Source organism: Porites lutea, chromosome 4 (assembly GCF_958299795.1).
Source record: "Porites lutea chromosome 4, jaPorLute2.1, whole genome shotgun sequence".
Taxonomy (NCBI): Eukaryota; Metazoa; Cnidaria; class Anthozoa; order Scleractinia; family Poritidae; genus Porites; species Porites lutea.
The window spans coordinates 20,733,892-20,760,802 of NC_133204.1; the positions used below are offsets into that span (position 1 = coordinate 20,733,892).

General features: G+C 37.7%; 4 protein-coding genes across 4 annotated transcripts; 2 read left to right on the top strand and 2 right to left on the bottom strand.

Annotated features, from left to right (window-relative positions):
- Positions 1–963: 963 nt before the first annotated feature.
- Positions 964–7,103, bottom strand: LOC140932844 (cystinosin homolog). The gene is made up of 2 exons (XM_073382347.1): positions 5,361–7,103; positions 964–3,127 (listed from the first exon to the last, which is right to left on the bottom strand). The coding sequence occupies exons 1-2, from the start codon at positions 5,838–5,840 to the stop codon at positions 2,705–2,707; spliced, it is 903 nt and encodes a 300-aa protein (XP_073238448.1). The 5' UTR covers positions 5,841–7,103; the 3' UTR covers positions 964–2,704.
- A 216-nt stretch (positions 7,104–7,319) lies between these two features.
- LOC140932842 (deoxyribose-phosphate aldolase-like) lies at positions 7,320–13,955 on the bottom strand. Its single transcript, XM_073382346.1, has 5 exons — positions 13,543–13,955; positions 11,235–11,420; positions 10,923–11,077; positions 9,726–9,913; positions 7,320–7,754 (listed from the first exon to the last, which is right to left on the bottom strand). The coding sequence occupies exons 1-5, from the start codon at positions 13,943–13,945 to the stop codon at positions 7,721–7,723; spliced, it is 966 nt and encodes a 321-aa protein (XP_073238447.1). The 5' UTR covers positions 13,946–13,955; the 3' UTR covers positions 7,320–7,720.
- A 118-nt stretch (positions 13,956–14,073) lies between these two features.
- On the top strand, positions 14,074–19,813 carry LOC140935041 (protein AMN1 homolog). Its single transcript, XM_073384576.1, has 5 exons — positions 14,074–14,272; positions 15,157–15,301; positions 17,361–17,578; positions 18,315–18,371; positions 19,140–19,813. Exons 1-5 carry the CDS (start codon positions 14,102–14,104, stop codon positions 19,314–19,316), a joined length of 768 nt encoding a protein of 255 aa, XP_073240677.1. The 5' UTR covers positions 14,074–14,101; the 3' UTR covers positions 19,317–19,813.
- Positions 19,814–22,746: 2,933 nt separating this feature from the next.
- On the top strand, positions 22,747–25,031 carry LOC140935042 (uncharacterized). Its single transcript, XM_073384577.1, has one exon. The coding sequence runs from the start codon at positions 23,281–23,283 to the stop codon at positions 24,385–24,387; it is 1,107 nt and encodes a 368-aa protein (XP_073240678.1). The 5' UTR covers positions 22,747–23,280; the 3' UTR covers positions 24,388–25,031.
- The last annotated feature ends 1,880 nt before the right edge of the window (positions 25,032–26,911 follow it).

The following is a 26,911-nucleotide window of genomic DNA, read 5'->3' on the forward strand; positions in this document are numbered from 1 at the left end:
TTTTAGTTTCTTTAGTTTGCTCCAAAATGCTTCAATGTAGAGTTGTTTTGCCAATGAATGCTGACTCCCTGCTACGTTTTGTGTCTTTTGTTGTGAAGGGCCTAGCCTGCGTGCAGACGATAACTAAACTCTGATTAGTACCTGGAGTTAACCAGAGTTTAATTTCGTCTGCGCGCAGGCTATGAAGGGCCCGGAGTATCAGAGATGCTTGCAGGATGTAGAATTCTCATGAAGAGTGATCTACAGTTCCGCATTTAAAAGAAGGAATTATAGCTTCAACTCGAAGCTACGCCAACCAACCAACTATGGAGAATTGTACTTAACGACTGATACCCTCCACTTTTTTGTAGTGGAGCACAATGTTATGTAATCCCTTCTTTGGTATTAAATTACTTTTGAATTTTACAGCTTCACAGCTTGCGACTGTCCGGTTAATAATAAATGCCACTTTCTGATCATGAAAGACCAGGGTTTCGGTTGTCTATGTGAACCTTATCAGTTGCAGTGTTGGCTTTGTGTTCAGTTGCAATTAAAGGAGCATCATTAGTCTTGTGGTGAGAATGGTACAGTCGTTCTATCAGACTGAGCTTTGACCTTGCACATTATTAGAGATACCCCATTAGATTGGAAATTCTTATTTTCCCACTGGCTACTTAAAAAGCAACCAATTATTGAGAGTGGAATGCGATCCTCTTCCGTTTGAAAAATAAGTGCACACAAAGTTGCTGCATACCCCTTCTAAAATCTGGACAATATCTGGATAAAGATCACTGCTCACAGCAGCATCAAATTCATAAGTACATTTGCGGGCACGAATAATAAAATTATTACCAGTTCGGTCTTAAATGACTTAAATGGTCCGAAAAATTCACTGCCTTTGTCACAATCCACCGACAGAAGTTCATGACCTTAGTATATTTTTATTTTCTGATGGAGTTATAGGGATTATAGGGCATTTACAAACTAAATAGGGAAATGTAGGAAAAGCTTTAAAACACAGGAAATATAGGGAACATAATGACACTTGAAGCCCTCTACTATAAATAATTTTTTTTGTCGGTTCTTATTTTATGTAGTTCGGAGATACTAACAGTAAGTGCTACTCTACAACCAGAAAAAAAATAAAGTTATAAATGAATGAATGAATGAAATGACTCAGGTCTCAGGACTATTCATTGTGACACCTTACAAGACACTCCTGGGAAAGGCTTAATTACCAAATTTGCAGAACAGAATATTTTTCTCACCACTACTCTGGTCCAAATTAAATGCTGAAGTAAGGAAACAGCAATCTTTTGAAACTTTGAAGAATTTAATCACAAAACAATCTAGCTATGGGTTTTTCTACGAATGACTGCGAGAACTGAGCCCCGTGTAACTCTTAGAATTTTCTTTCACAATTTGTATAACAATAATATATTTTTTATTAGGTTACATAATATAGAACTGAGACCTGTATAACTCTTAGAATTTCTCTTACAATTTTACATAATAATATTATAATTTTATTAGTTTTTATCATATAACTGTATAAATGTATATAACTACTTCTATCATGTTATCTAGCCAATCTCTTACAGTAGTTAGTATTTTAGATATAGGTGTCCTAATTCAGTGGGTGGCTGCTATATTTATTGACACAGTAATAAAGTTATTATTATTATTATCATGTCTCGCACCTATAGATGGCCTTGTGTCCCCAAAGCAATATTATTACTATTATTACTAATATTTAGATGACAAGAAGCCCCTCATTTTCCTAAGGGATAGTAGGGCGTGCGGCATACACGCACGCATGTGAGAATTGCCATCCGTGAGGTAGGTGACATGTGGAGAGAGGAAAGAAAATGATTTTTCTTGTTTGATCACAGAAAAGACTGTTCCATACAGTGATAAGAATGTGTTTTCCTTTTCACTAACATGCAAATATTTCATGCTTTTTGCCCCTCTTCATAAGATAACAAAATTACTTTCTGCTGCAATGGACTTGGAAATGATTTATTTCCATAAAAAAATAAGTTTTTCAAAACATTACATGTATAAACTGATTGACAGTTTTCACGTTTTTCGTTATTTCCCATAATTTTATGTTTTACTGGTATATCATTTCCACATAAATATACACACATCATTTTAAAATATTTGCTAAGTTAACACTTTGCCATCATTATAAATAACCCCTTTAAACATCTATTAAATTACAGCAAAACTTTCAGCCTAAATTCTAAGAGAGAGATGGTGACCCACAAGGTGGGATGCATCCCCATGATTAAAATATACATTGGATTTATAAATTAGGACTTTTTTCTAATAAATCTAGTATTTAACTCAGCATTTTGGCACCTCAAGTGCTCAATAGTTTATTCTTGGAAATTTTTATCATCATACTTGTAGTACCCCAACCATCTTAAACCAACCCCTACCCAAGAGAAAGGGATGGTCATGGACCTACATTTAGTGGTATATTGATACCAACATTATACTAAAAAATCTCTCTTAATTAAGATGTACCCATAATATTGAAAAATGTGTAAAACATTGTACACCCAAATTGTTAGTGGTATTAGCTGAAAAATAAAACCACTGTTAGCCTGATTTAAAACCCCTGTATTCTGCTACCCAATGACTCCGGCAAAACCAGTTGAGCATTTTAGCTCATGTGCAGTTTCAAATCCCCTGATAGATTTCTACCCATGAGAAATTCTTACACCAAAGATTCTTGTGAATTTGATTTACGACTTCTTGGGTTTTCTGTGTTCTCGTCTACTGAGAGGGACAAACTAGTCACCTGAAAATCGCCTTCTTCAGAATTGACATCAACTGAATAAAACTTTGTTTTCTTGGCACCTCTCAGCAATGGTTTCTGCTCGTCAGCACCAACAAGTTCATTACCAAGGTAGAAGACATAGTGCTGCCAAACAAGGATAATGTTGAATAAGAGTGTGACCACAGCAAGTGCCATTTTGGGAATGTTGCCTGTCAGCTGATTGATACTGTGTTCAATAAAACAGTAGATATCCATTTGTAGCAAGCTGAGCACTCCACCTCCAAAATCAAGCAGTACCCCACCAATATGAAATCCTGTGGTGGACTTACGTTTAAAATTCAGCCACACTTGCGGAGAATACTGAAATATTAAAGGAAAATATATGTTATAAGGGCACCATACAAGAACATTCCCAATTTTGGAAAGTGCTGCAAAGTTTCCAAATTTGGCAATCTGTTGTCTTTAAGTGTATGTACAGGAATATTATTGGTGACAACATTTTTCCTTGAGAAAATGTTCACCAGTACCTAATGTTTCCTTACTCGGTCAAAAAAGGCCACAGGCAAAATTTTGTATGGTGTCACGCATATATTATTTTCTTTTAGCAGCGGTAAATAACCAACATATACAGTGTATGATGAAACAACTGTACATATTTGCATGAATCATCAATTATTGTGATGGAGGCAAATAAATGGAAGATAGATATATATAAACCTAAATGACTCAGTAGAACTAACATTGCCGTTTTCAATTGTCTTCTTACTTTGCTTGAAACATTACAGGAAACAGATAAAACCACTAGCTTTTCCCATTTGTTTAAAACATGGCGCTAAACATCACGCTTCTAACTAAACAATTCTTACACAGCTGTAATGTCTTGGGAACAGCTTATCACCAGTCTTCACTCTGCCTTACATCTATACCATTACTTGAAATTTTGGCACTCAGAGTCTCAGGCTTGAAAGTTTTACGGGTAAACCATGGGCTCATATTCATAAAAATGCTTTTAAAAATCTTTAAAAATCTTTAAAAATCTGGGTTGATCTCACAGTCTCTATTCTAACCTCTTTAAGTAGAATTTGAGTAACAGGCTTTGGTTGATTTTAGTATAATTATTCTTGCCAATGATGAGAGTAAATGACTTTGTAAGTGGCTAATCTACAGAGTTTGGCACATATTTTTCAGTAACAGGACTGGCTGATGAAAACTGACTAATTTTTGAGTAGTCATTTTAGGAGATTATCAAGACCTCAAAAACCATACCCTGTTTGGTGGCACATATCCATTCAGGCTAATTAAGGGAGTGCTCCCTCCCCCCGGGAAAGCAATACAGGGGAACATCACTTCAGGTAACATCTCAGAGACACAGGCAAGTGTCCCCTGATTACAGGTTCGGCCAGGGTGTGTTAAAAGATTCTGCTTGTCAGCTTTCAATCTCTAGGTGTGAGTGAAAACTTTTTTTCACCCAAATATCAAATAACTTTACAATAATTAAAGTACCTGTTCTACCTAAAGCCATGCATTAATTAATTAACAAAATATGGACAATTATATATCTAAAAACTAAACTAAGAAAAGATCACACACAATATTAAACTTAATAATAAAACTAAAATTATGATGCTTGTGTAGATAGTATATACAACCCGATCTTAGCCTTTAAAAGAGGTCTCTCCTTTAAACTGGCAGGAATGGAATTCCAGAGCTTACCACCTGCAGAAGCAAAACTATTCCTAAAATAGTTTGTTCTTGCTTTTGGTACTATTAGATTCATTCTAGAATGAGCAAAGGTCATAACTGAGCTGACTTGTATTAACGTCAAACATGTCAGACAAATAAGAGGGACAGAAGCCATGATTTAGTTTAAACATCATTAATGCCATATGATGTTGTCTCTTTTCTCTTAGTGAAAGCCACCCAGGTTCATGCCAAATATCAGCTGAATGTTTTGAATATGAAGCACTTGTAATAACACGAGCCACCAGCTGGTTAATTTATTGCTATTTTGGACCTTGCTGAAGAAGCAATAGAATAATAATATATAATAATAATAATAATAATATAATATAATAATAATAATAAATACTACTAATAATATAATATAATAATTATTGTCCTCCTGAGACAGACAGGGGCAGCTAATAATTGGGGAAGGGTCCTTTCATGTGCAAGCAAAATTGTTTATGACAATTAAAAGGAGTTGAGAGTGTTAAGTAATGTCTCTGAACTTGGTCTTTGGGAGGGAAAACTGTGCGTGCCAGGTGTACTGGTAGATAATTGTCACTCACGTGGTCAGCAGCCAAGCAAATTTCTTGGAACAAGAATTTACATGAGAAAAGAGTTCATTTCCCACAAGATTTGGTACACGTTTACAAAATGGCCACCGTGACGTCATGAAATTGACGATCATGAGGCCCTAACAGCTACTTAGATAATGTATTTTATTACAAATAAGATGTTCGAAAATGGATACAATGTTATTATGTAGTACACGAGTAACTCTGCGAATGTTGTGCCCAAACTGATTAGACATTAGACTACTCAAATTAAAAAAGAAAACAAAAACAAAAACAAAACAAAACAAACTCACCGTCCCAAACGAGACAACAAGCTTCACATATCCGCAATACTGCAGGACCAAAAACCACGAACCGATACCAAAACACTTTAAAACAACCAGGATAAGCAAGGCGACCAAGCAGCCAACACAAACCACGATAGTGCTGGAGTGTATCTTTTGTGATCCACGATCGTACATCAAGCATTGAATTCCTTGGTAAGATGTACAAATAAATGCAACAATGGCGAACACCACATCGGTGGTTTTAACGGGGTTATCTTCGCCGGAATTGTCGAAAACCAAGCCAGGGTCGAAAAATACAGTCACGTTGTAAATCAGGTAGGTAATATAACTGAGAAGAAAATACGCAAGCATGTCGAAGGAAAAACCCACCACACATTTTCGTCGCCAATTTTCGTAGATCTGGGGCAAAAAAGACACTGTCCAGCAGAGAAAATATCCCCATCCGACGACATCGGCTAAAATAATAAGAATAATTTTGTTCTCCATGTTTCTTTCGACACAAGGTGGCCAATATCAATGTAAGTGTAACATGCCGTAAAATGCACGATTGTGCCTTTGCCGGCCGCGTGTTTGTCGGCATGAATGTGACGTAACAAAACAACAACCGCTTGCGCAATGGCGGTCTCCTTTGTTTATGTCTCGATAACAAAATTTTTTTTCCAACCCTTCCTTGAATTTTAGCTTGAAAGCAACTCGCCTTGCGAGAACAAGAACTCACGTAGAGATGGTGTTGGTTTTTAACACGTAAAACACCAAGACAAGGTGTGTTGCGTTAAATTAAGCGTGACATTTTTAGAACCTCGAGATAATGTGCGTGACGTAAATTCAGTCATGACATTGTCGGGGAAGACCATGGTATAAAAATCACCAGAGGAGACAAAACGGCAACAGCACCAAGTTAAACTCTTTCTCACTCTGGCCCTCATAAAGTGTAAGACACCCCAGGCGTTAATTTTTAACAATATTTTTCAACCAAGAATTTCAATTTCAATTTCCATTTTGACCAATTTTCCTTTATCTTTGAGGGGACTACTGTCCACCGAAAAATCCTCTAGTCCATATGCAGATATATCCTATTTACTTTTATAGAAGAAGTGCCTTTATTTACCATACATTCATTTGTACACACATAACCTATTACATTACTACAAGGCAGGAGATCAAGCAAGTTCTGTAGAGCTTTTGGACGATCTCGGCTTTCTAAGCAGATGTAAAGAATAAAGAATGGGTGATGTGTGTCTGCACATGTCCACAATTGATACCATTTTTTGATCCAATAGACATTCTATATACCCTTGTTTTAACCTCTCTCTCTAGTGGCCACCCAGGCTGTTCTAGCACTGCCAAAATAACCTCTCCACTCCACAGCTGTCACTTTAAGCAAATGTTGTACAAAATGTTGTAGACATTACCTCACTTCTTTTTGTTATAATTGTTGTCCTGAAATTTTTTGTGTCTGTTTTGTTGACAAAATTTGACTCTCTGACATGTACTCTCATGCTATGATAAACCTCTTTTTTTAAAATAAGAATGTTCTGACTTTCAAAAATAATTGGTGTCACACAATATCTCTCCCCAAGGTCTCTACTGTATCAAAAGATTGAATGGTCACCTCAAAACAACGGCCATTCATAAGTACACAAATTTGATACCCCGTTATTACTGAAGCAATTCCATGAATCATGCAAGCACAGGTTATGCATTTAAGAACCCCAAACCCTCCACAATACAACATGAAGACAATAATAAAAGAAAGGCAAATGGTACTCTAGCTGTCAAATTAGAACAAATCAACAAAAGGAAACTTTTGTTTTGAGATAAGTAGTTCAAGATGATCATTGCGAAGTTCTCAGTATAATTATCAGTACACTGTTTATTATTGACCAGCTGCCAGAATTAATACCCTGACCCCAGCATCCCACTGGGCAGACAAAAAAGCCCCAACACAGACACAGATAACTTGAATTAAAAGAATTAAAAGTACTTTTATAGACATTTTCTCTGGCTTTGGACCTTACATCCATGTACAGTGTATATTGTTCAAAGCTGCAGTATGTAATGTACATGTATGTTCAAAGAGATGTGCATTTTGATGACTGTGTGTAGAAGTAGTCCTGAGACTTTTACAGTGTAAATTCATTGCGTAGTGTTATTATTTTGACACGTAAATTATTACTAGATAGATGTAAAAATGTTGGCCCATGAATTATTTTTCTCTTCAGTTCAAGGCCCGCGTGGAAACCAGTGGAAAACAATCACAATGGCTTTTTGTTCTAGAATAAACCTGGGCCCAAATCAGGGTAAATTTTGTCATTATTTTTTGATACAAGTAAGTTGTTGTCATTGACCTGTTGTCAGATCTGTGATCAAGCCATGGCCATTTCATGTTGTGCAGCATATCTGGAAAAATTAAATGACCAGACAGAAATTAGTTTATAAATCATAAAATACAATGGATGGTTTGACTACCAGTAAGTCATGGCAGTAGCTTTCTACATAAAAGGGGATAAAACCGTCTACAAAATAATTAATGTGCTGGATTAATTGGCTCCTCATGTGGGAAGCTACATACACTGAGGACCTGTTACAGTAAATTCCAACCGTAGTTACTAAAACATGGAACGACCTAAAACCACCTAAAACCACCTAAAACCATCTACAACCACCTACAACCACCTCAAAAAATTCAACAACCACCTACAACCATCTACAACCACCTCAAAAACACCTACAACCACTCGCAAACAATCTAATACCATCTAAAACAAGGTATAAATGTCTGAAATAAGGCGAGACAACAACATGTCACATACATGAAATACGAGAATCGAACAAAACATCCACTTCCCCCCAAAATCTTACTCTCCCTGGTCCCTTGTATCATCAACCATTGGCTTAAGTCACGAAATGAAATGCGAGATCATGCTAAGTATATTAAAAGACTTAAAGAACTTTACAAAATAAACTATCAAGTCACAAAAAATAATAAAATAAAATAACAAACTCGTAGTCGAAAGACTGACTTGATTTGGCTTTTCTACCCTGGGTACCAGTGACACGTTTTGGTTCACGTTTCATTTGTTCACATAATGGCACAAGGGGCACAAGGTAGGGTTTCTTTCTCTCTCGGAGTCCGCTTCACTGCTGTTTTGTTCTGAGGTGGCGGATTACATTCCTAAGGACAAGTTAATTCTTTTAGTATCTGTTTATCATCCACCAAACCTGTTTGTACATTCCAGGTGACTCCTTTAGATTAACCCTAGTATCTTTCACACCCGTTACCTGTGTCATCACGCAAGGCTAAACTCCCTTGGACATTTTAAACATGATTTTAAAACAATTAAAAATCACAAACCATCAGTTGTTGCTTAAATTATACTCAAATTGTCGATGAGTTTCAGAAGAGAGAGGAAACAAAATCAAACTTATATCCCAGCCCTCTCAACATAAGAGGACAGTGCGGTGGAAGTTTTGTGTTAAGCTTAATGGTTGATGATACAAGGGACCAGGGAGAGTAAGATTTCAGGGGGAAGTGGATGTTTTGTTCGATTCTCGTATTTCATGTACGTGACTTTTTGTCGTCTCGCCTTATTTCAGACATTTATACCTTGTTTTAGATGGTTTTAGATTGTTTGCAAGTGGTTGTAGATGTTTTTGAGGTGGTTGTAGATGGTTGTTGAATTTTTTGAGGTGGTTGTAGGTGGTTGTAGATGGTTTTAGGTGGTTTTAGGTGGTTTTAGCTCGTTCCACGTTTTAGTAACTACGAAATTCCAACAGGCGACAGGACATTAAACAGTGACATTAAGACACTCGGGTGAAACAGCCACAAACAACTGCCACCAAGATGGACTGAAACTGCAACAGTGATGAAGACAAGCATGAATACAATGGATAGGGACATAGCTCTCGGCTAAATAATGTGAAATGAAGGGGTTAAAAATTCAGACCAGGGACACATGTTGCCACCCTAAATGAGCCTCTACTCTGTAGGTTCTTCTGTCAGATGTGAAAATTTACTTTGAAACGTTTTCTGTTGTGGTGATGTTCAAGAATGGTCCCTAGAGGGAGAAATCAATAACAACTGTTGCATACCCCCCCCCCCCCCCACCTCTTGGAAGGCCTCTATAGTTGCTATTATCACTTCATTACCACGTACACATGACTGCTGGTAAACCCACTGGCACACTGTATTGTGTAGGACCTATTGCAGCAGAGGCTTTCATACAGTCACGTCAAGTTTTTGGGCTAGTACATAGAACTTAAACTTGATCCTTTGGTCAAGACTAAGTACAGTAAGGCCACCTACAGAGCACACCTCACTTAGAAGGCTAGGTATTAAAATGTATTAATATTTTTTATTTCCTCACTTACCTCCCGGTTACAAAGTGGAAGAGCTGTCTTTCTATGTCACCAAGCAGAGAGCTGGCTCCAATCCTAAACAAGTTAGGATGTGTCCACTCATCTCCGAGTTCTTCCTTCATCAAAGAAAGCCACGTCAATGCATCTTTAGAAATACGTATTCCACCAGCAGGCTTGAAGCCTACTTTGTGACCTGTTTGCTGAAAGGAAAGGCAAATTACTGGTAACCAGAAGTGATCGTGTGACAGATTCATTAAAAATACATAATAATACTATACGTTACTTATAAAAAACCTTTCAAGGGAACACATTCACTGACTTAGTACATGTAAGTGAACCATGTACTACTGTAATAAAAATCTTTAAAGCAAAAACATTAAAACATCTTGTTGAGGAACAGACAAATCAAAGGGGTTTTGGTTAGCAGACAGATACCAGACTCTAAGTACATGTATTAATGCAAGTCATGTGAATTATTGGTACTTGAAACAATATTAAAGTATGTGTTACAGGTAAAAATTAAATAATTCTGGTTAACACCTCTTAAGCTAGATTGATTCTCAATTCCCTTTGTTGCCTAACCCTAATTATTCATGAATTAGGGTTGGGAGACAAAGGAATTGAGAATCAAACTACATTAAAAAATTTTATACTGAATTTAATTATGGCCTGAAGTAAAATAATATACATCAAAATTGCATTACAACTCTACTTATCAAGCATTAGGTCAAGATGTAAGGTGGTTAGTCATGATACTCACCAAGTTTTTAAGAACTGAGAGCATGTGTAGTCCCATTAAAAGCTACAGAGAGCAATATCCAAGCAGGGCTGTTAATGAGGATCAGATGCCCTTAAGGATACTCCCTATAATGGCCTATATGGGGAGGCTGACTGCCTAAGAAGAGTACCTTGACTGCCAATAATGGTGCATTGAGGGGTTGGACCTCAGGATAAAGCCTCCCTGCATAAAACTGTGTTGAGTAAACCACCCCCCCCCCCCCACCCTTTACAGCTGCCCAGGATTTCCTATGGTTAGTATAGAGTCTCCTACAAATTGCATGATAATAATACCAAACAACTTAAAGCCTTAATGACACCCCTGTCCAAGACAACTGAACAAGCTTGGTCAATAAAAGAATTTTTACAATTAAAGGAATCACATACAGACCCCTAACAGTTGTAGTTGAAATTAAGGAAGGTGAAATATACCTGATAATAATCCCTGACTGCTCGCACCATGACTAATGCAACAGGAAAAGTTGCATTAACTGCTTCTTTTCCAGTTGATGTTTTAATGAAATCTGATCCAGCCATCATGCAAACCAGACTGGCTTTGTATACATTTGTTAGGGAGCCAAGTTCACCTGAAAAAAAAAATTACCAGTATGTTAAAAGTGTAGCACTTGCACCATGGCCAGACATCTCAGGCATTATTTCACTTATTTAATCAAGCAAGAACAAAGACAGTGCAGTGAGGGGATTTAACAAACGTAATTTATAAACATTATACACCCACCATACCTGTTGCAATAATAGTTTTCAGATGAGCATCTCCACAGGCCTTTCTCATGGCTTTTACTTCATTATAAAGTTCCTCCCAGTTTCCCTCCAGTACAAATGCTCTGCTGATTACTATGTCAATTTCTGTTGCACCTGAGGCCACTGCAATTTCTATTTCCTCCAGTCTTTGCTTTATTGGGGTCTGACCTAAGATTATAATTTTTTTTATACACAATAATTCATAATTAACACATTGAAATGAAAGTCATGAAACTTGTATTAACGGCTCAGTCTTTAATAATTCCTAGTGCGCCCACTCCTCTTGTTCTTATGGTGGGGTGTGATCATCAATAATCGCCTTTGAAGATAATCGAGAATTACATGTAACTTCTGGTCACTGCCTGGCTTTAATGAGCTGTTCCAGTCCAAAACGCCATTTATACATGTCAGTCAAGTGCTTTGTGGCCTTCTCTTGTGGATGTAAAATATCAGCTTCCAAAGTTTGGGCATGTTCAGAAAGCAAAATTTTGTGTAATGTAGTTTTTGGGTTTAAAAGTGACTTAGCAGTCTTGACTTTCACTTATCACTTTTTCCCCTCCATAGTCTCCTTTGTGGCCATTTTTAGGGTTGTCATGCAATTATGCTAAGAGCATTGTGTGATGACCCTGAAACTGGCTACAAAGGAGACTATCTCCTCCCCTGTTCTTTTGCTTTTCTTGACCATTTTTTCTTTTACTGGGCATTTCCTAGGCTTCATTTTGGTAGGAAAGGTTTTTGAGAAAGCTTTTAGGATCTTAGAATGAGATAGAAGGAAGTGTAGGTGGGTAGTGCAAAAAGATTTTCATGGGAATTTTCCAAGTCAATGTTAGATGTTTTTTTGCCTTTTTATCTGGTCTCCACCTTGACTGAATCGTGCTCATTCTGGCTTGGTTTAAAAGACCTTGTCCCACTGCACAAGTTAGATGACAAAGTTGTCCTTGACCTTTAAAACTGATGATGTCACAAGTGTTATAGAGGGGACAATTATTGGGTTAATTTAAACAGAACTGTTCATTGGAAGACCTTTGATACCTGCCCATTTGAGTACTGGTATTTCCCTTATACCAGTTCATTAGAATCAAAATGTAATTAAATACTGTTAGTCAATTTATTTTACATGTATAATGCTACTCTGTACATAGAGAGGTTTTGAAAAGGTTTGTTTTCAAGCAGGTATTGTTGGCCAAAAAAGAAAGAAAACAAAAAACCAAAAACAAAAGTGAGCAAAAAAGTTCCATGGCATGTCTGTTACAAAAAGAAAATCCTCTAAATATATATTGTACATGTACTCATTACTTGTCACAGAACTTTATAAAAGGCTGCCTGATATGCACGCTTTGAGGCTACACATAATTCAGGATTTACATTGATAGTATAATTTTCACATAGCACTGATAATTGTGCCTGACATTGGGGAATGCAATTCCTAACTTGGGAAACCGATGGTACGATGTAATTGCTGGGTTTTCTTGTGTTACTAAGGGGTGACCTTTTCACAAAGTTTTTTCATCATTCGTCTGCATTTTTGGCACCAGTTTGAATTGTCTCATAATATGTGCATGTGCATCATCCTTGTTTGATCAAGGTCAACCACATTATGTAACTGATATTGAAAGCGCGGAGTTATTTGATTTTGGGGAGGAAATGAAATTTGGAATTGTTAGTGATTTTGTCCTTTCTCAGTATTACACTGAACTACTTTATTAGGTCAAGAGATTTGGAAGAAGGAGAATTCTAATAGCAGAAAGCACAGAAAAAATTCTGAGCTCCAGAAAAGAATTGAACTCACAACCCTTTAAGTTCCAGTTTGCATGCTCCAACCACTGAGCTACTGGAGGTTCTATGGCAAGCAGGGTCAAAATTTACTTATAACTTTACACCAGTCATAGAGGACTGTATGAGGGACTTGACTGAAATCGGCTATCCACTAGCACACAAGACCAAGACTGTAAAGATAGTGAGTGTCCCGTGGGTGGTAGCACGTAATAAAATATTCACTGTTATAGTCCTGTATCAGCTCTGTAATAGTTCAGTATATAGAAAGTCTAACATGACTCCCAGGCTTTAGTGACAAAATTGGAAATTTTTCACGATTCCATTGTCTCGCAATTCCCAGAAGAGGCTTGAGCACAAAGAAAACCAAACCTAATTTAGAAAAATGACCAGAAAGCCTCGGATTCATGTTAGAATTTTAATCTATTGAAAGTGGACTATTGGAGGAGGAAACAGGACTAAGGACTTACCCCAGCACACACCCCCAGCCCACCCCTTCAAGAATTGTAATTTCTACCTGCTGGGAATCCTGCTGCCACTGAAGCTACAGGAACTTTGGACTTGATATCCTTCAGAGTTTTGACTGCGTCTGGAACACGGGACGAGTAAACACAAACGGCACCCGTAGTTATCCCCTTGTCCGCCATCCCCATGCTTTCTAACAAGTCCTGTCGAACAGGATTCTGAGCTTTGAAACACAGACGCGCTACATTGGTAGCTGTGTCATCCCCTGACAGAGTGGTGAGGTCTATGCAGGTCACTGCACGGAGAAGCCAAGCCGCTTGCCACTGCTTTTTAATTGATCGTCGGGTTTTTAACGTATCTGCGCGTCGTTTTACCGCAGGAAGATTGATTCTTGTCTTGCTTACCCATTTTAAATCCAGTGGAATACCTGGATTGCGAACTAAATTGGACGACATCTTGTGCAACGTGACAGCAAAGAGTCGAGGATGATGGAAGAATGGGTACGAACGTTATGAGCCCACAACTGCAAATTGAATCAGTGGCTGATGCCAAACGCCAGTGGATACTTTTTGTAAGAGAATTCAATCTTTCCACCAAAACAGACTTAAAAAATGGCGGTTTTTGCTGTTGTGAGCAGTTTGCAGAACCATTGCTTGAGGGCAGTAGCTTGTCAACTGCCAGATCATGAAACATCACTGGACATGCTTCCAATTGAGATAAAAACGAAGTTAGTTAACTTATTGTCCAAGCGAGGCCTTCTAACGGACTTCAACATAACAAAAGTAAGTGGCTAGGTTTAATAAACATATAGCCTAAAATTTATAAAATTTTTCGCTCAAGACTTTTCTTTCCTTTTTGAGAGACATAAAGGTAAATAGAGAAGGTATGATTGTAGGCTAGATATGACCTTTTAACCATAACTTACATTTCTTCATAATTATATGGGTATTAAATTTTTCGCAACAGCCTTTATATAAGCTTAATGAGCGAATGAACATACCAAATATAATACTTAGGTATTTAAAACCTAACATTTAACACCTATACCACACATTTGTGTGGATATTTTCTCCCCAAATTTCAGTAATCAAGAATTGTAACTTCCCATCAAGCCTGTCGACAAACTCTTTGTTTACAGAAATAATAATATTATTCCCAACTCCCCCACACCCCTCTCCCCACCACCTACGAGACAGTTGACCAACAGACAGCCTAAAATGACCAACAGCCAAAGTTTCTGACTGTTGACAGTACCTCTTATGCAAAAGGAAATGCACTTTTTCAACCATTCATCATTGAGAGGTGAGCTGAAAGTCAGCCACCCTTTGGTGACGTGCTTGCCACAAACTGTCAGAAACGTCATTGTAAGCATTGACTTTTTTCATTCCCTAAACTGGAGATGTGCAGGAAAATGCATTGCATGGGCAGGTACACTATGAAAAGTTACTCTTATCTCTGTCAAAGCTAGCAACAACATTACCTAACTGAAAAGTATGGGATGGGTACTGCTGCTGCAATTGATTGATGTATTATGATAATTATAAGTTGGGTGACTGTTGGTAGTCTGTCAGTGATTGTTGAACTGTTGGGTGAAAGATTCTTGAGTCCCACAGTCTCACCAACAAAGTCAATTTATTTCGAAAGGTTTTTATGTTTCCTAATGTAGGTATTGCACCCTTCTTTAAGAGAGCTGGAGCTGAGTGAGTGCTCTGTATCAGACAGTGGTCTCTCTTCTCTGTGCATCTGTAAAAATTTGAGGAAACTGGACTTAAATGCTACAAAAAATTCAAGAGAAAACATCACCTCTGAGGGTATGTATTAGAAACTTTTATATATGAGCATAATTACGTAGTCATTCGATAAAAATTTATATCGGAAAATCATTTGATAAATCGATAAAAATCGATGAATTGATTTTAAACAATATCAACTTTATTGGTCAATCGATAAAAATCGATACACACATGCCGACGAAGTGTTAATTTTATTGATTTTATCAGTTCGGTACGTCGTCTACAACAATTACATTAAATGGGGGCTTCAGTGACCAGAGCTACGACAACAAAAGATATGTAAAGCCTTGTCTTTATTTGCTGTTCCATGACCCAACGGAAAAACGCCATGTTCTGTTTATTATCCTGATGTCTATCATATACTCGCTTATTCAGATGTCTTCTGAGTTTTCAAATCATCAGTTCCTTTCAATAATTCAGCAGTTTTTCTTGTCACCTAACTTTTTATATTACTTTGTTGCTGAGTTCATCATTAACATTGTTTTACTGATTTATAAAACAATTTTAAGATTGTTAATTGAAATGATTCTTGCAGCTGCAAGAGTTTTGCTTGTGGAAACTGTTCTGAACATTGAAACTTAGTTGGTTCAAACGAAGTATTTGAAAGTCGATGAAGCATAATGTTACAGTGTTGTTCATGTTCAAGTAGTATTACATGTAAAAACACATGTATGGGATGACAATAAATATTATTATCGTTGGTTTTTGGTCTCTATCACAAGCTATTGCTTTTTATGTAACATTTAGATTACGAGCCTGAGGGCGTCTAGATGATTTGTTCATATCTTTACTCAAAAAATCACGAAAATCTTTCCCTTTCAAGACTGGGTGAAAGAGCAACGAGCGTGCAATTGTGTTACATCAGCAAATAAATAAACAGTGGAATAATCAACCAGGGATCTATAGCGGATTTCAAATAGAACAAACGCTGAGTATTACTAAAAGTTTGTTGAAATGATGAACGAACAGGGAAGTTGTTATAAGTGTCTCTGCGAGCTCTTTAATATCTTTTGGTGTTTCCATGGCGAAAATTGGTACGATAATTCAGTTTCGATAAATTTGATATTTATCGATAAATACGATAACCCTAATTCAAACGTCGATAATTATCGATTACTCTAACCGAACTCTTTTATCGAATTTTATCGAATTTCGAAAAAATTAATCGATTTTTATTGATTGTTATCGAATGTTATCGATTATCGATATTATCAAAATTATGACTATGCCGGTATAATTATGTAGATCTAATCTCAGAAGTTGAAACCATGTTTGCTAAAACTCAGCTGGAAAGTCACCAGTGCTGACGTCACTATCAGTTACAGTGCCATTCCCAGGGTATTCTCCTACCCATCCAATCTCTCTTTCTCACTTCATGCAGAAGAGTAGGGGAACAAGGTTATGGTATATCAACTACTGCTTCAGCAAACTGGCAAGATCATATTGGCTGTGATTAACCGCTTATGTTATACAGATGATTACATGTTGAAATTAAGCAGTTGGCATCAAAGAAATTTGCAGTGCTTTATACATGTGATTGTAATAAGTAAAGGTTGTTTTGGGCATTGAGCAATTGTGCACTGGGAATCTATTGTTTTGTGGTCACTCAAGCAAGTTGTTGTGATGAGTACCATTAATTTTTTTACCCAAATGCCCAATTGCCAAAGCATAGATAGTTTGGCTCAGAAGTTACTTTTAATAACAGTTTTGCTCTATTAACAAATTTCCCTAGTCTCTTAGCACCTCATTCAATCAAGGTTCCACTGTAGAACTCTTTCTTCCATTTTTCCATTTGCACATCTCCCTTATACCTTGTTTGCCCCCGCCCCCCCCCCCCCATAATTTTGCAAAACCTTTGCCTTTAATTTCGCGTGGGTTATACAGTCATCACAAAAGAATTTAAAGACAATGTTTATGCAAAATTTTGTGGGGCAACCAAGGTACATTATGGGAGATGTGAAAGTGGCAAATTAATAACCTTTGATATGAAAGCAACTTCCTCTTTGTAGCTTCAAAGTTGACATCCAACGACTCTCTTAATTTGTTATCATGGCATTAATTTATTGTTATTCCACAGGCATCATCAAGGTATTTTCCTCTTGTCATAATCTTCAAACAGTATATCTCCGCCGTTGTGTTAATGTGACAGATGATGCAGTTGCTGCCCTCACTCAGCATTGCAGTCGTTTGGAACATCTTAATTTATGTGGTTGCATCAATATAACAGATGCTTCACTTCAGTTGATTGCCCTCAACTGTGGCTTTCTAGAAAGTCTAAACATCTCTAAAACAAAGGTCAGTAAAAAATATCCCTTTGTACATTTGCTTTTATATTGTTGAATTTGTATTTTTGAGTATCTTCAAGACAAGGTGTATTATGTTCGTGGCTATGCAAGCTTGGAAGGTGAAGTAAATCCCTTTGTTCTGTTTTGCACTTGTCTGCTAGACTACGAGCAGTCTTTCTTTTTCTTAGTCCATTTATTGAGCGAAACACGTGAGACATGCCAATGACCACAATGGGTGACTGAAGGTGCGAGACAGGAGAGGCACGAGAGAGGTGCAGGAGAGGGAGTGGCTGCCGCCCTTGTTTCTCGCATCTTGCAGCTTTGCCGCTTGAAGCACATGCATAAGTGTACTTCCCTCACTAAATCTGAAGAAAAAGAGACTCCTCGCAGTGTACTTGCCTGCCTGCAGATTTGCTTTGTTCCGGCAAGAAAAAACTTTCATTTGGCTATCTAATAATTCCGCTGTTGGCAAGCTTCTTTGGTAAAGATGTTCAAGTACTGGCCAATGTCCAGCCACCATGCTGGCCAAGAAAACTTGGAATGTAGCCCAATGACTGTGATGATGGCATTCAGTTAATTTTTGGCTAGTACGAGCAACCCAAATTTAGTTTTTGACAACCAGAGCAACCAAAAATTTGTCAAATAGAGGGCCTCCTGTTTTTCGTTGTACAATTTTTGTGCACAGGGCACTTCGTACAATTTTTTTTTTTGACACATAGCATCTGCTTTGTTTTGATATCGTGCAGGTATCTGATGATGGCATAATGAGCCTTACAACAGGGAAATGCCAGTGCTCCATTAAAGTAAGCAATACTTGATTGAAAACCATACTCTCAATTTTTTGTTTTTTCTTTTCGCCACATTATTATGATGCATTAACAACTTACAGAAACTCGTCAGAATATGGCAAGAAAGCCCAAAGAAACCATGAGGCTTATATAACGTGGGCATTCCGTACTAAATTACAAACGACACACTTAATGTTAATTTAACTGAACGACGAAGGCAGAATAACAATAATACGAAGGAATAAGGCATTAAATAAAGAGATAAAGAGACAAAAGACAAAGCTCATCATGTGTTGTGATATACTGGGCCTTGTCAGGATTTCTCAGTGGGGGGTAGAGCTATGCCAGCAGTGGTATCAAGAAAAAGATACCTTGGAGCATTCAGTTCACAACCAAGTGCTTTGAAGCTAGTTTTTTCTCTGTTTTGTAGAAGTTTTCGCAAGAATATGGTCAGTATTGAAACTGTGGATGATTATTTCATTTAATGATCATACAAACTTGTTTTCAAGGACTCTCATACTTTTATTTCTCATTAGTTGTGGCTTAGGCCTCTATTCAAAAGCTTATCTCAACTCCCCCCTCAATAAGGTACCCTTGGGAAGGCGACACCTGACTTTAGACTCGTACAGTGTAAGTTATTGGTTTGATTAAGAATGCTGAATCATTCTCTTCAAGATTTTATCAAGTGCACACATGTACCACTTGTGAATCGTGTGAAGATCATCGGGAATAGTAGGTATAGGTATCTCGCGGCTTCTAATCGTCTGGCTGTATCTGTCCTAGGAAGTTCAAGTTTCACACTGCATTCACATAACTGATGTCAGTATAGAATCGCTGCTTGCTCGCTGCCCTCGAATAAGAATTCTCATTTTTGACGGCTGCCCGCTGGTCACAGACAGATCCCGGCAGGCTATTGAAAAAGCTGGGCACCTAAAACAGTTATCATGGACAGTGTACTAAAATAACTCTGATTACCCGTGAGAAAGAGTCATTTCCTTGGATGGTTGGCGAAAAATATTGCTATGACCGAGTTTACCATTTACAGTTCCTAATTGTAAGCACTCGTCCTGGTTGTCTTGGTGGAGATTTTATACCTGGAGCTGCTGAAAGTAGTATCTTATGATCAGGAGTGTATTTAGAATGACAAAGCTCTCACACTAGTTCCCACTTTGGATTTGCTTCTGATAGCCACAGAAAACGTTACTGTGAGATTGTAATGTTGGTAGCTGATGGCGAATTCTGGAAACATTTCGTTAGTATTGAAAATGTTTTCTCCTTGTTTTTAATACATGTAGTTGGGTAATGCCAAAACCTTCAGAACCTCTAGCAGCAAAGACATCAAGATGGTATAAACTATTTATCAGCGACATAGTGTTTCCTATTAGTTTTCATTGGCCTTTACTCTATGTTATACATTTATACATCAATTGCAGTACAGCTCTCTTGAAGGTTACGCCAAACCTAACGCCTAAGGGTGCTCCGCTTTTGAGTTTGCCTTCGTTCTTACTTTACGTACCTTTCGCAATACTGTAAGTAATTATATTATAGTCATGCAAATGTTGTTGTTGTTGTTGTTGTTGTAACTTACCTATTCAAGGCATTTGCAAGGAAATTGTTCCGGAGTTGTTCATGACCAATGTGGTATGGTAAATGAATAGAAGAAAATAAATCTTCACCAAACCATTTATAGAATACTACTGTCTGTTCTCCACCTTCTCTTCGTCCCATTCCACCATTCCTCACTTTACAGTCTTTTTACAGGGTAACTTGTTTTTAGGACCGTTCGTCTTGTACCTGTTTTCTTTTAGTGTTTTTAACAGTAATCTTTATCACATACTTTAACATAACGAAAGAAGAATCGTTCATCCGGAAAAAACTGACTCAGGTCGCAACAAAAACAATATCTTTTTAATACGATCTTCTTCAATTATCTCCAGGTTCCTGTATCCAAAAAACCTAGTAAATACAATAACAATACTAAAAGCATCTCGAATCAAGTGCTTATTCTGAAAATTTGAGTATAACCGTGCCTAGAGGGAAAGCCCGCGTGCAGACTCACTTCTCCTCGCCCCTTTCTTCTCGGCGGCGCGCTGTTGGAACCCTTTACTATAAGAAATCAGAAACTGTGACTAGCGGACAAATTACAATCGCAATCAAAAGCTATGCTGGAATCGGTTATAATACCCTGGATCCATACGTGTGTTTACTTTAAATGCACGAAATAAGAGACATTTTTAGTACAGTTAAGCGCAATTCCACTTTATTCATCCCTGCTGTTTACAACAGGCAAATCGCCCATTTTGTAACCAAAATAGTTGCAAAATGTTGGTTAATTCATTGCCGTATTATTTTTCTCGTGACAGTTATTACAAAATACTTTAAAGATAATGCGGGATTAATCAAAAGATCATAGTGCTCGTAGGAAGTGGCTTGACAATATATATAACATCGAAGAAAGGTTAAACAAAACTTGAGACAGTGTCTCCGTCTCCAAGACCGTTGTTGTCTTTTTAATTGTTTGGTTTTTCTGTACTTCAGAAAAACAAACAAACAACAACAACAACTGACTACAGTAAGGCTTTCTTTCCCACGAACAAATTAAAATCGTGAAGAATTGTTCCTGATTCCTGTCTAACGGAATTGGCGACTTTAATGTACGACTGTCGGCTTGCAATAGCTATCGTCACCCCAGTGACTAGCAGGTGGTAAGCGAATAACTGGCATCGTTCTTCGATAATGACTGTACTATTTGCCGATTTTAGACCGTAGAATCCGAGTAGGAAATACCCACGGAGAGCCGTCTCAATCTTCCTTTTGAACTTTTCACTCACTCCATTAATGGCCCGTGTCAACTCCACTCAAGTTATGAAAAAGCGTCAGGAACAGTAATTTTTCCTTAAGGCTGTGTTTAGTGGGTATTGTTTGCAATTTGTGAAGTGTTCCTGGAGATTTCCGAGGCAGAATTTGCGAACTCTTTGTAAATTATTGGCTGTGGCCATCAGTACCTCTGAACAGCGGTGGCAGGAAATTAACTCCATAACCCTAAGCAAAAATATTCATTTACCCAATTTTTTAAACCAAAACGCTAATAACCCACTTTTACACTGAACGGCTAACCTCTACACCCGTTTTGCAAGCAAATGGCTCAAGCCAATTATCAATCTTGACGGTGCCCTTTGACTATACAGAGGAAGCCGAGAGGAAGTTCTATGAACGTCTTTGTACTTTTGTACGTTGAAAGGGGATGTGTTTGGTAAAAGAAGTGAGAAATAGTACACTTGGCAGAAGGTGGAGTGTTGACAGGCTTCAACGTGCTGTAATCTATTTTTCTTAGTCTCTAATCCACTTCGCCCATTATTGATAATTGTTGACATTTAGTAGTCACAATACAGTTTTTGTACTACATTTTGATCGTTGTTAAAAACACTTCACGTGGGTCACTTTCACGATACAATGTAATTAACAAAAAAAAAATTCCTCCATTATCTTTGAACCGGTCAAGTGTCCACTTAGAGCTTTTAAGAAGGATTAACATGTTACTGACGTTAGGCTTATTAGTAGTATATTTGTACGAATCCAGTCATTTCTATAATTCTTTTAAATTGCACCTATAAATTGGTCATATTATGGCTTTCCTGAAGTGCTGAACAAACAGCCCAAGCTTAGGTTTTTCTTTCGTGATAACAGATCGGGAAGGATTTAATTATCATGGGGTATTGTTTTTGTTCCAGATGTTTTACGACTATCGCCTTGATCAAGTGTGAAGCGTGTCCATTCTAGAAACGCAGTCAATGCTGATCTTTTCTTATCTTGTGTTGTTCCTCCAGCGAAATTATCTGCAATGGAAATTCAACTGAGAAAAAGAAGAAGCAAATTCGGTGAAAAAGAAAGGAGATCGTCTCAGCTAGATGAGGTCATATGTCAATTGGGATATCGAAATCTGTCGATATGATATCAAGAGGCCACATCCATTCCACTACTGTTGTCCACAAATCGAGCTTAGAACAGGGTTTGTTTTTAACACCGCTAAACCGATTGGCAGATATATGAGTGACAACATTGGTTTTTGGTAGTAACTGGAAAGTTATCTCAATACTTTTTCACTGAAGCCATTGCGTGTGTAGTCCGCATACCTCAAGCCAGGCAGTGCATTCCAACTGGCTGTATTTGTGTGACCTAAATTTCCAGAGGTCTTACTTCAACTATACAACTTTTGTCCTACTGATTTAAGAAATTTTATTGCGCGCAAAATGACTATTCTTGAATCTTGCCGAGCGACCATGAATGCTGAAAGATTTTCAATAGTTCCGACAACATCCACTTTTCACCCACTTCGCTTTTTCAAAGGGTCAAGGTTTTTGGTCAAATTGGAAAACGAATTTAAAGAGCTTAAGCAATTCCGTGTGAAAGAGAGCCACTCGACAATGTTGAAAATTTCATTTCCTGTTGACATGGGTAAACAGGAAAAAGATGTAATCCTCGGTTTCCTATTCTCAGGTCACGCGAAAAATAATTTCGGCAATACGAAACACATGGCAGATTAAGATAGCCGATAACTGTAAATAAACAAAATCCCCAGTCCTTTATGATTATTGTTTTTCAATAGCCTGAGCCCTTGTTCATGTTTTCTGGTGGCCGTCGCTTAATCGTCCAATTTTGAAAAACACGTTGAATATTGCCTTAGAACAACAACGCTAATTTCCCACTATGGGAGATAATGGTTAGATGTCAAGCCAGCAGTTAGACGTCTTCAAAACTCGTGCCTTAGTTACCCCCTACCAAACGCCGCGCCACGAAACCGTACCCTTCCTATATATACCGAATGCTCCTCTTACACAAGCATCTTAGTTAAATTAAGCGCAAGTTATATGTTTGCAGCTGTCGAGATAAGCTGGACGTTTAGTGGCGGTTTTGCGGAACGAAAATGTGGCACGGTGACTTTGCACCAAACTGGCCTGGGACGGTTCAGCCGCAGATGCTTCATGAAAGCTATCTAGAAGACGATGACGATTCGCATGTGAAAAGGCCAATGAATTCATTCATGATATGGGCGAAAATTATGAGACGCAAGTTTGCTGAGGAGAATCCAAAACTGCACAATGCAGAAATCAGCAAGCTTTTAGGTAAGGCATGGAATGAGTTGACGACAAAGGAGAAGCGTCCATTCGTGGAGAAGGCAGAAAGACTTCGCATTCGCCACATGAAGGAACATCCAAACTACCGTTACACACCTAAGAGGCGTTCACAAGACAGACGGCCAGCCCAGAGAACAAACTCGACGTACATCAACCCAACCTTTATCAGCAGCATTTCAAATGTTGTGATGAGTAGCCAGGTCTTTGGACTTCCCTCATCACCGGATTGGAGTAGCCCTAAGGACAGACAAATTTCCTCATCGCAGTATATCGATCGTGGTGGACAATACTATTCTGCACGAAATGTGAACAGGAACGTCAATACCTTTAGAGAAACATTTAGCAGTCATGGCGACAATCACGCTTTCCCACCAACAAGTTTGGAAAAGGAGCGCAACAAACCTAATTTTATTGGACCAGCTTTGGCTAATCATTCACAGTGCAAAAGTGGACCATACTTTCCGCCCGACAGGCGCATTCATTTTTCTTATGAAAATGGACCTGGCGAAGGCCCGGAGCAGGATTTGTACTCAGAAAATTTAACGAAAGGTGCACTATTTCCACCGTGTGCTTATCAGTATGGACAAGTGAACTCATATGAAGCCGATTATTACCCTAAAGGACCTCCTTCGTCGGTTGTCAAAGGTGTGCATCCCCCAGGAAATGATAGATCTAATTTGACCGACGAACGACATATCCACAAGATGGTCAGCAGAACTAGAAGGAGTTCCTGTAGATTTGCTCAACCGCAAACTATAGAAAATCAAGACGATGAGGAAGAATCTACTGAAGGGATGAGAGGAAGTTCAGGGAATATGTTTGGAAACTTTACAGAACTTTTATACGATGATCTCGATCGTGAAGAATTTAACATGTATTTAGCCGAGGCATACTGACTCAACTCAATTTTAACTTCCAACAATGCTCTTATTCACAAAAAATATTCCGCATTTCATTTTGCAATTCCTTTGATTTGATCAGTCACACATTTGGGTTTCATCCAAAACTGAATTTTTTGGATCATATGACATTTACTAGCGTAATCTTTGGAAGATAGAGACCTGTTTGTTTGTAAATTCTCTTTATTGTTCTGATTTTTACAGTGGAAAGTACAACATTTATTAAAATAGGGAGAGTATACCTTAAACGTGGGTATTTTATGGCTGGATTGAGCGGACATACGGTTCTAGTTAAAAAGCAAGGTCTCTCAACGATTTAATATCATTCCACTCTGAAGGACGTTTTGTTGAGACTTAATAATTGAGGGGTGCGTAAAGTTCTTAGTTTCATGAACATGCACACAAGAGGCTTGAAAATTTGTGAACATCGATCTTGTGAACCGTTGATGGAGGTTTGATATTATCCGCGACTTTTCTACAGAAAAGGTGGATTACAATGTGACGAAATGCCCATATATTGACTTTGTGTTGATGCTATATTGATAAGGCGTTGAAAAAGTCTTAGTTATCTCTTTCAGCTAATAGCTTTCTTATAGCCAGGGTGTGTTGTGTAAATGATAATCAAAAGAAATAAAATAAAGAGAAACAAATGGAATACTTGATGTGTGTCTCAAATGTACTTTCCCTGATTGCTTTCTAAAGTCAAAAGACTTGACATGGCAGCGGCAAACGAATAATCAAAGCGAAGAGTAAAAAATATATTTTTTTATTTTTTGTGCCCGATAGTTTGGTTTGAAGCACAAACCTTCGTTGGAGGCTAATAAAATATACAATGAACAAAATACTGCTAGTATGAATGCTATTAAAACCGACACTTAATCTCATGGACCCATGGACTCATAGAATCACAACCTTTACTCTCGTGGTTTTTGAAGTCTATAGAAAAGATTTGTGTTCAACGTAATACTTTGTTTTTGGCCTAAAATACAGTGTACTCTTTTCTACGGTTAGGTAAAATTTATCTTAAATAACACGACAGTTTGGATCAGTGAAGTAAAAGACCCATTTGTCCTTCACGTGAAATTGAGTCGTATCAGTTTGCTTATTAAATCACTCTTCGACTTGATCGAATTAATTAACTTTAAACGACTGATGCATGAGTGGGTCTTCCTCAAGAGAATGTTTGTACTTAAGTTTAAAGGAAACCTTTTTATCGTAAAAACTCCTTATCAGAAAATGATCATTATTTTTTTCTGACGCTTAAAAAAAATAGTTAAACAAATATGGGCACAATTCTTGCAATCTAGGGGTTGATATAGTTTGTTATTTCATTTTCATTCTATCCGTTGTTTGCATTTCATTCATTTCATTTCGTTGATATCTTAAGGATCAGATACTGACAGAAAAAAACTAGACTACAAAAGGGCCGTTATTAGAAAATAGCCTTAGGGGACATGCGTTGTACAAATTCTGGTTATTGTAGGCGATTATGTCAAAGCCCCAAAATGAAAGTCAAAGGCACGTGGAGAGTTGCAAATGGGAGAATAGGATTCAATAAAGCTTTCACTTGACAATTTCCATTTTTTCAAGATAAAAGTTGTTGGGTTGTTGTTGTTTTAACACGGATGGAATAGGATTAGAAACCCACTCTCAGCCAGTTGCTAAACAATTTCTAGTTTTTTCATCTAATTTCATTTCAACTGTAAATGTTTAGGCTGTCTGAGAGACCGGGTTTAGTGGGGATGTGCAAAAACCTCCCTTAACCCTTACTGTCTCTAAATCTTGGATACAGTAAGAATACACACAAAAAGCATGGCCATAAAACTCAATTTTACCAGAAAAGTCAGAAAAGCAATTTTCACTTTCTCGATCACGGAAGTCATTTTTCATTATTTGTCATCCATTCCACCCCTTTAATTTAACATCATTTTACCAAGTCGGGACACTAGTCTGGGGGAAATTTCATTGTTAAACAGAAATAATTTCGTAAGATCTAAAGCGACAAGCCATGTGAATCACTGAAACAACTGTTAACAGAAAAGAAGAGGTTGAATAGCCCGGCGATGAAATAAGTTCACATAACCGTTGAAATCTTGATTTCTCAGGGTACTCAACAAGAATCCTGTCATCTTAAAGAAAGCAAAGGTTTTCATGTGACATTCAAACTAAGAATCCACAAGAAATGAAAGAAATAAAAAAAAAACCAGCGCAGATATTCTAGTGGGATATTTTTTCGGTCTGCCATCCATGTTTTGGCCAATTTATCGTTTGGCTAATTTAAAGGTTTAATGAATGTTGTTCACTTCCATCCATGTAATCCTACACATTATCACCAAACCAGACTTGTTCCTTTTTACTCACAGGTTTAGCTAGGTATTTGACGGCAATTGGCACAAAATACCTAGAGACAAGAAATTAGGCAAGAAAACTGTCCTTGGAAGTGTTAGTGAAGCCTTACGTCACGTGCCTTGTTGTAACAGTTTAGTGTTAGCAGAAAGGAGGAGGTTAAATAGCTGATGAA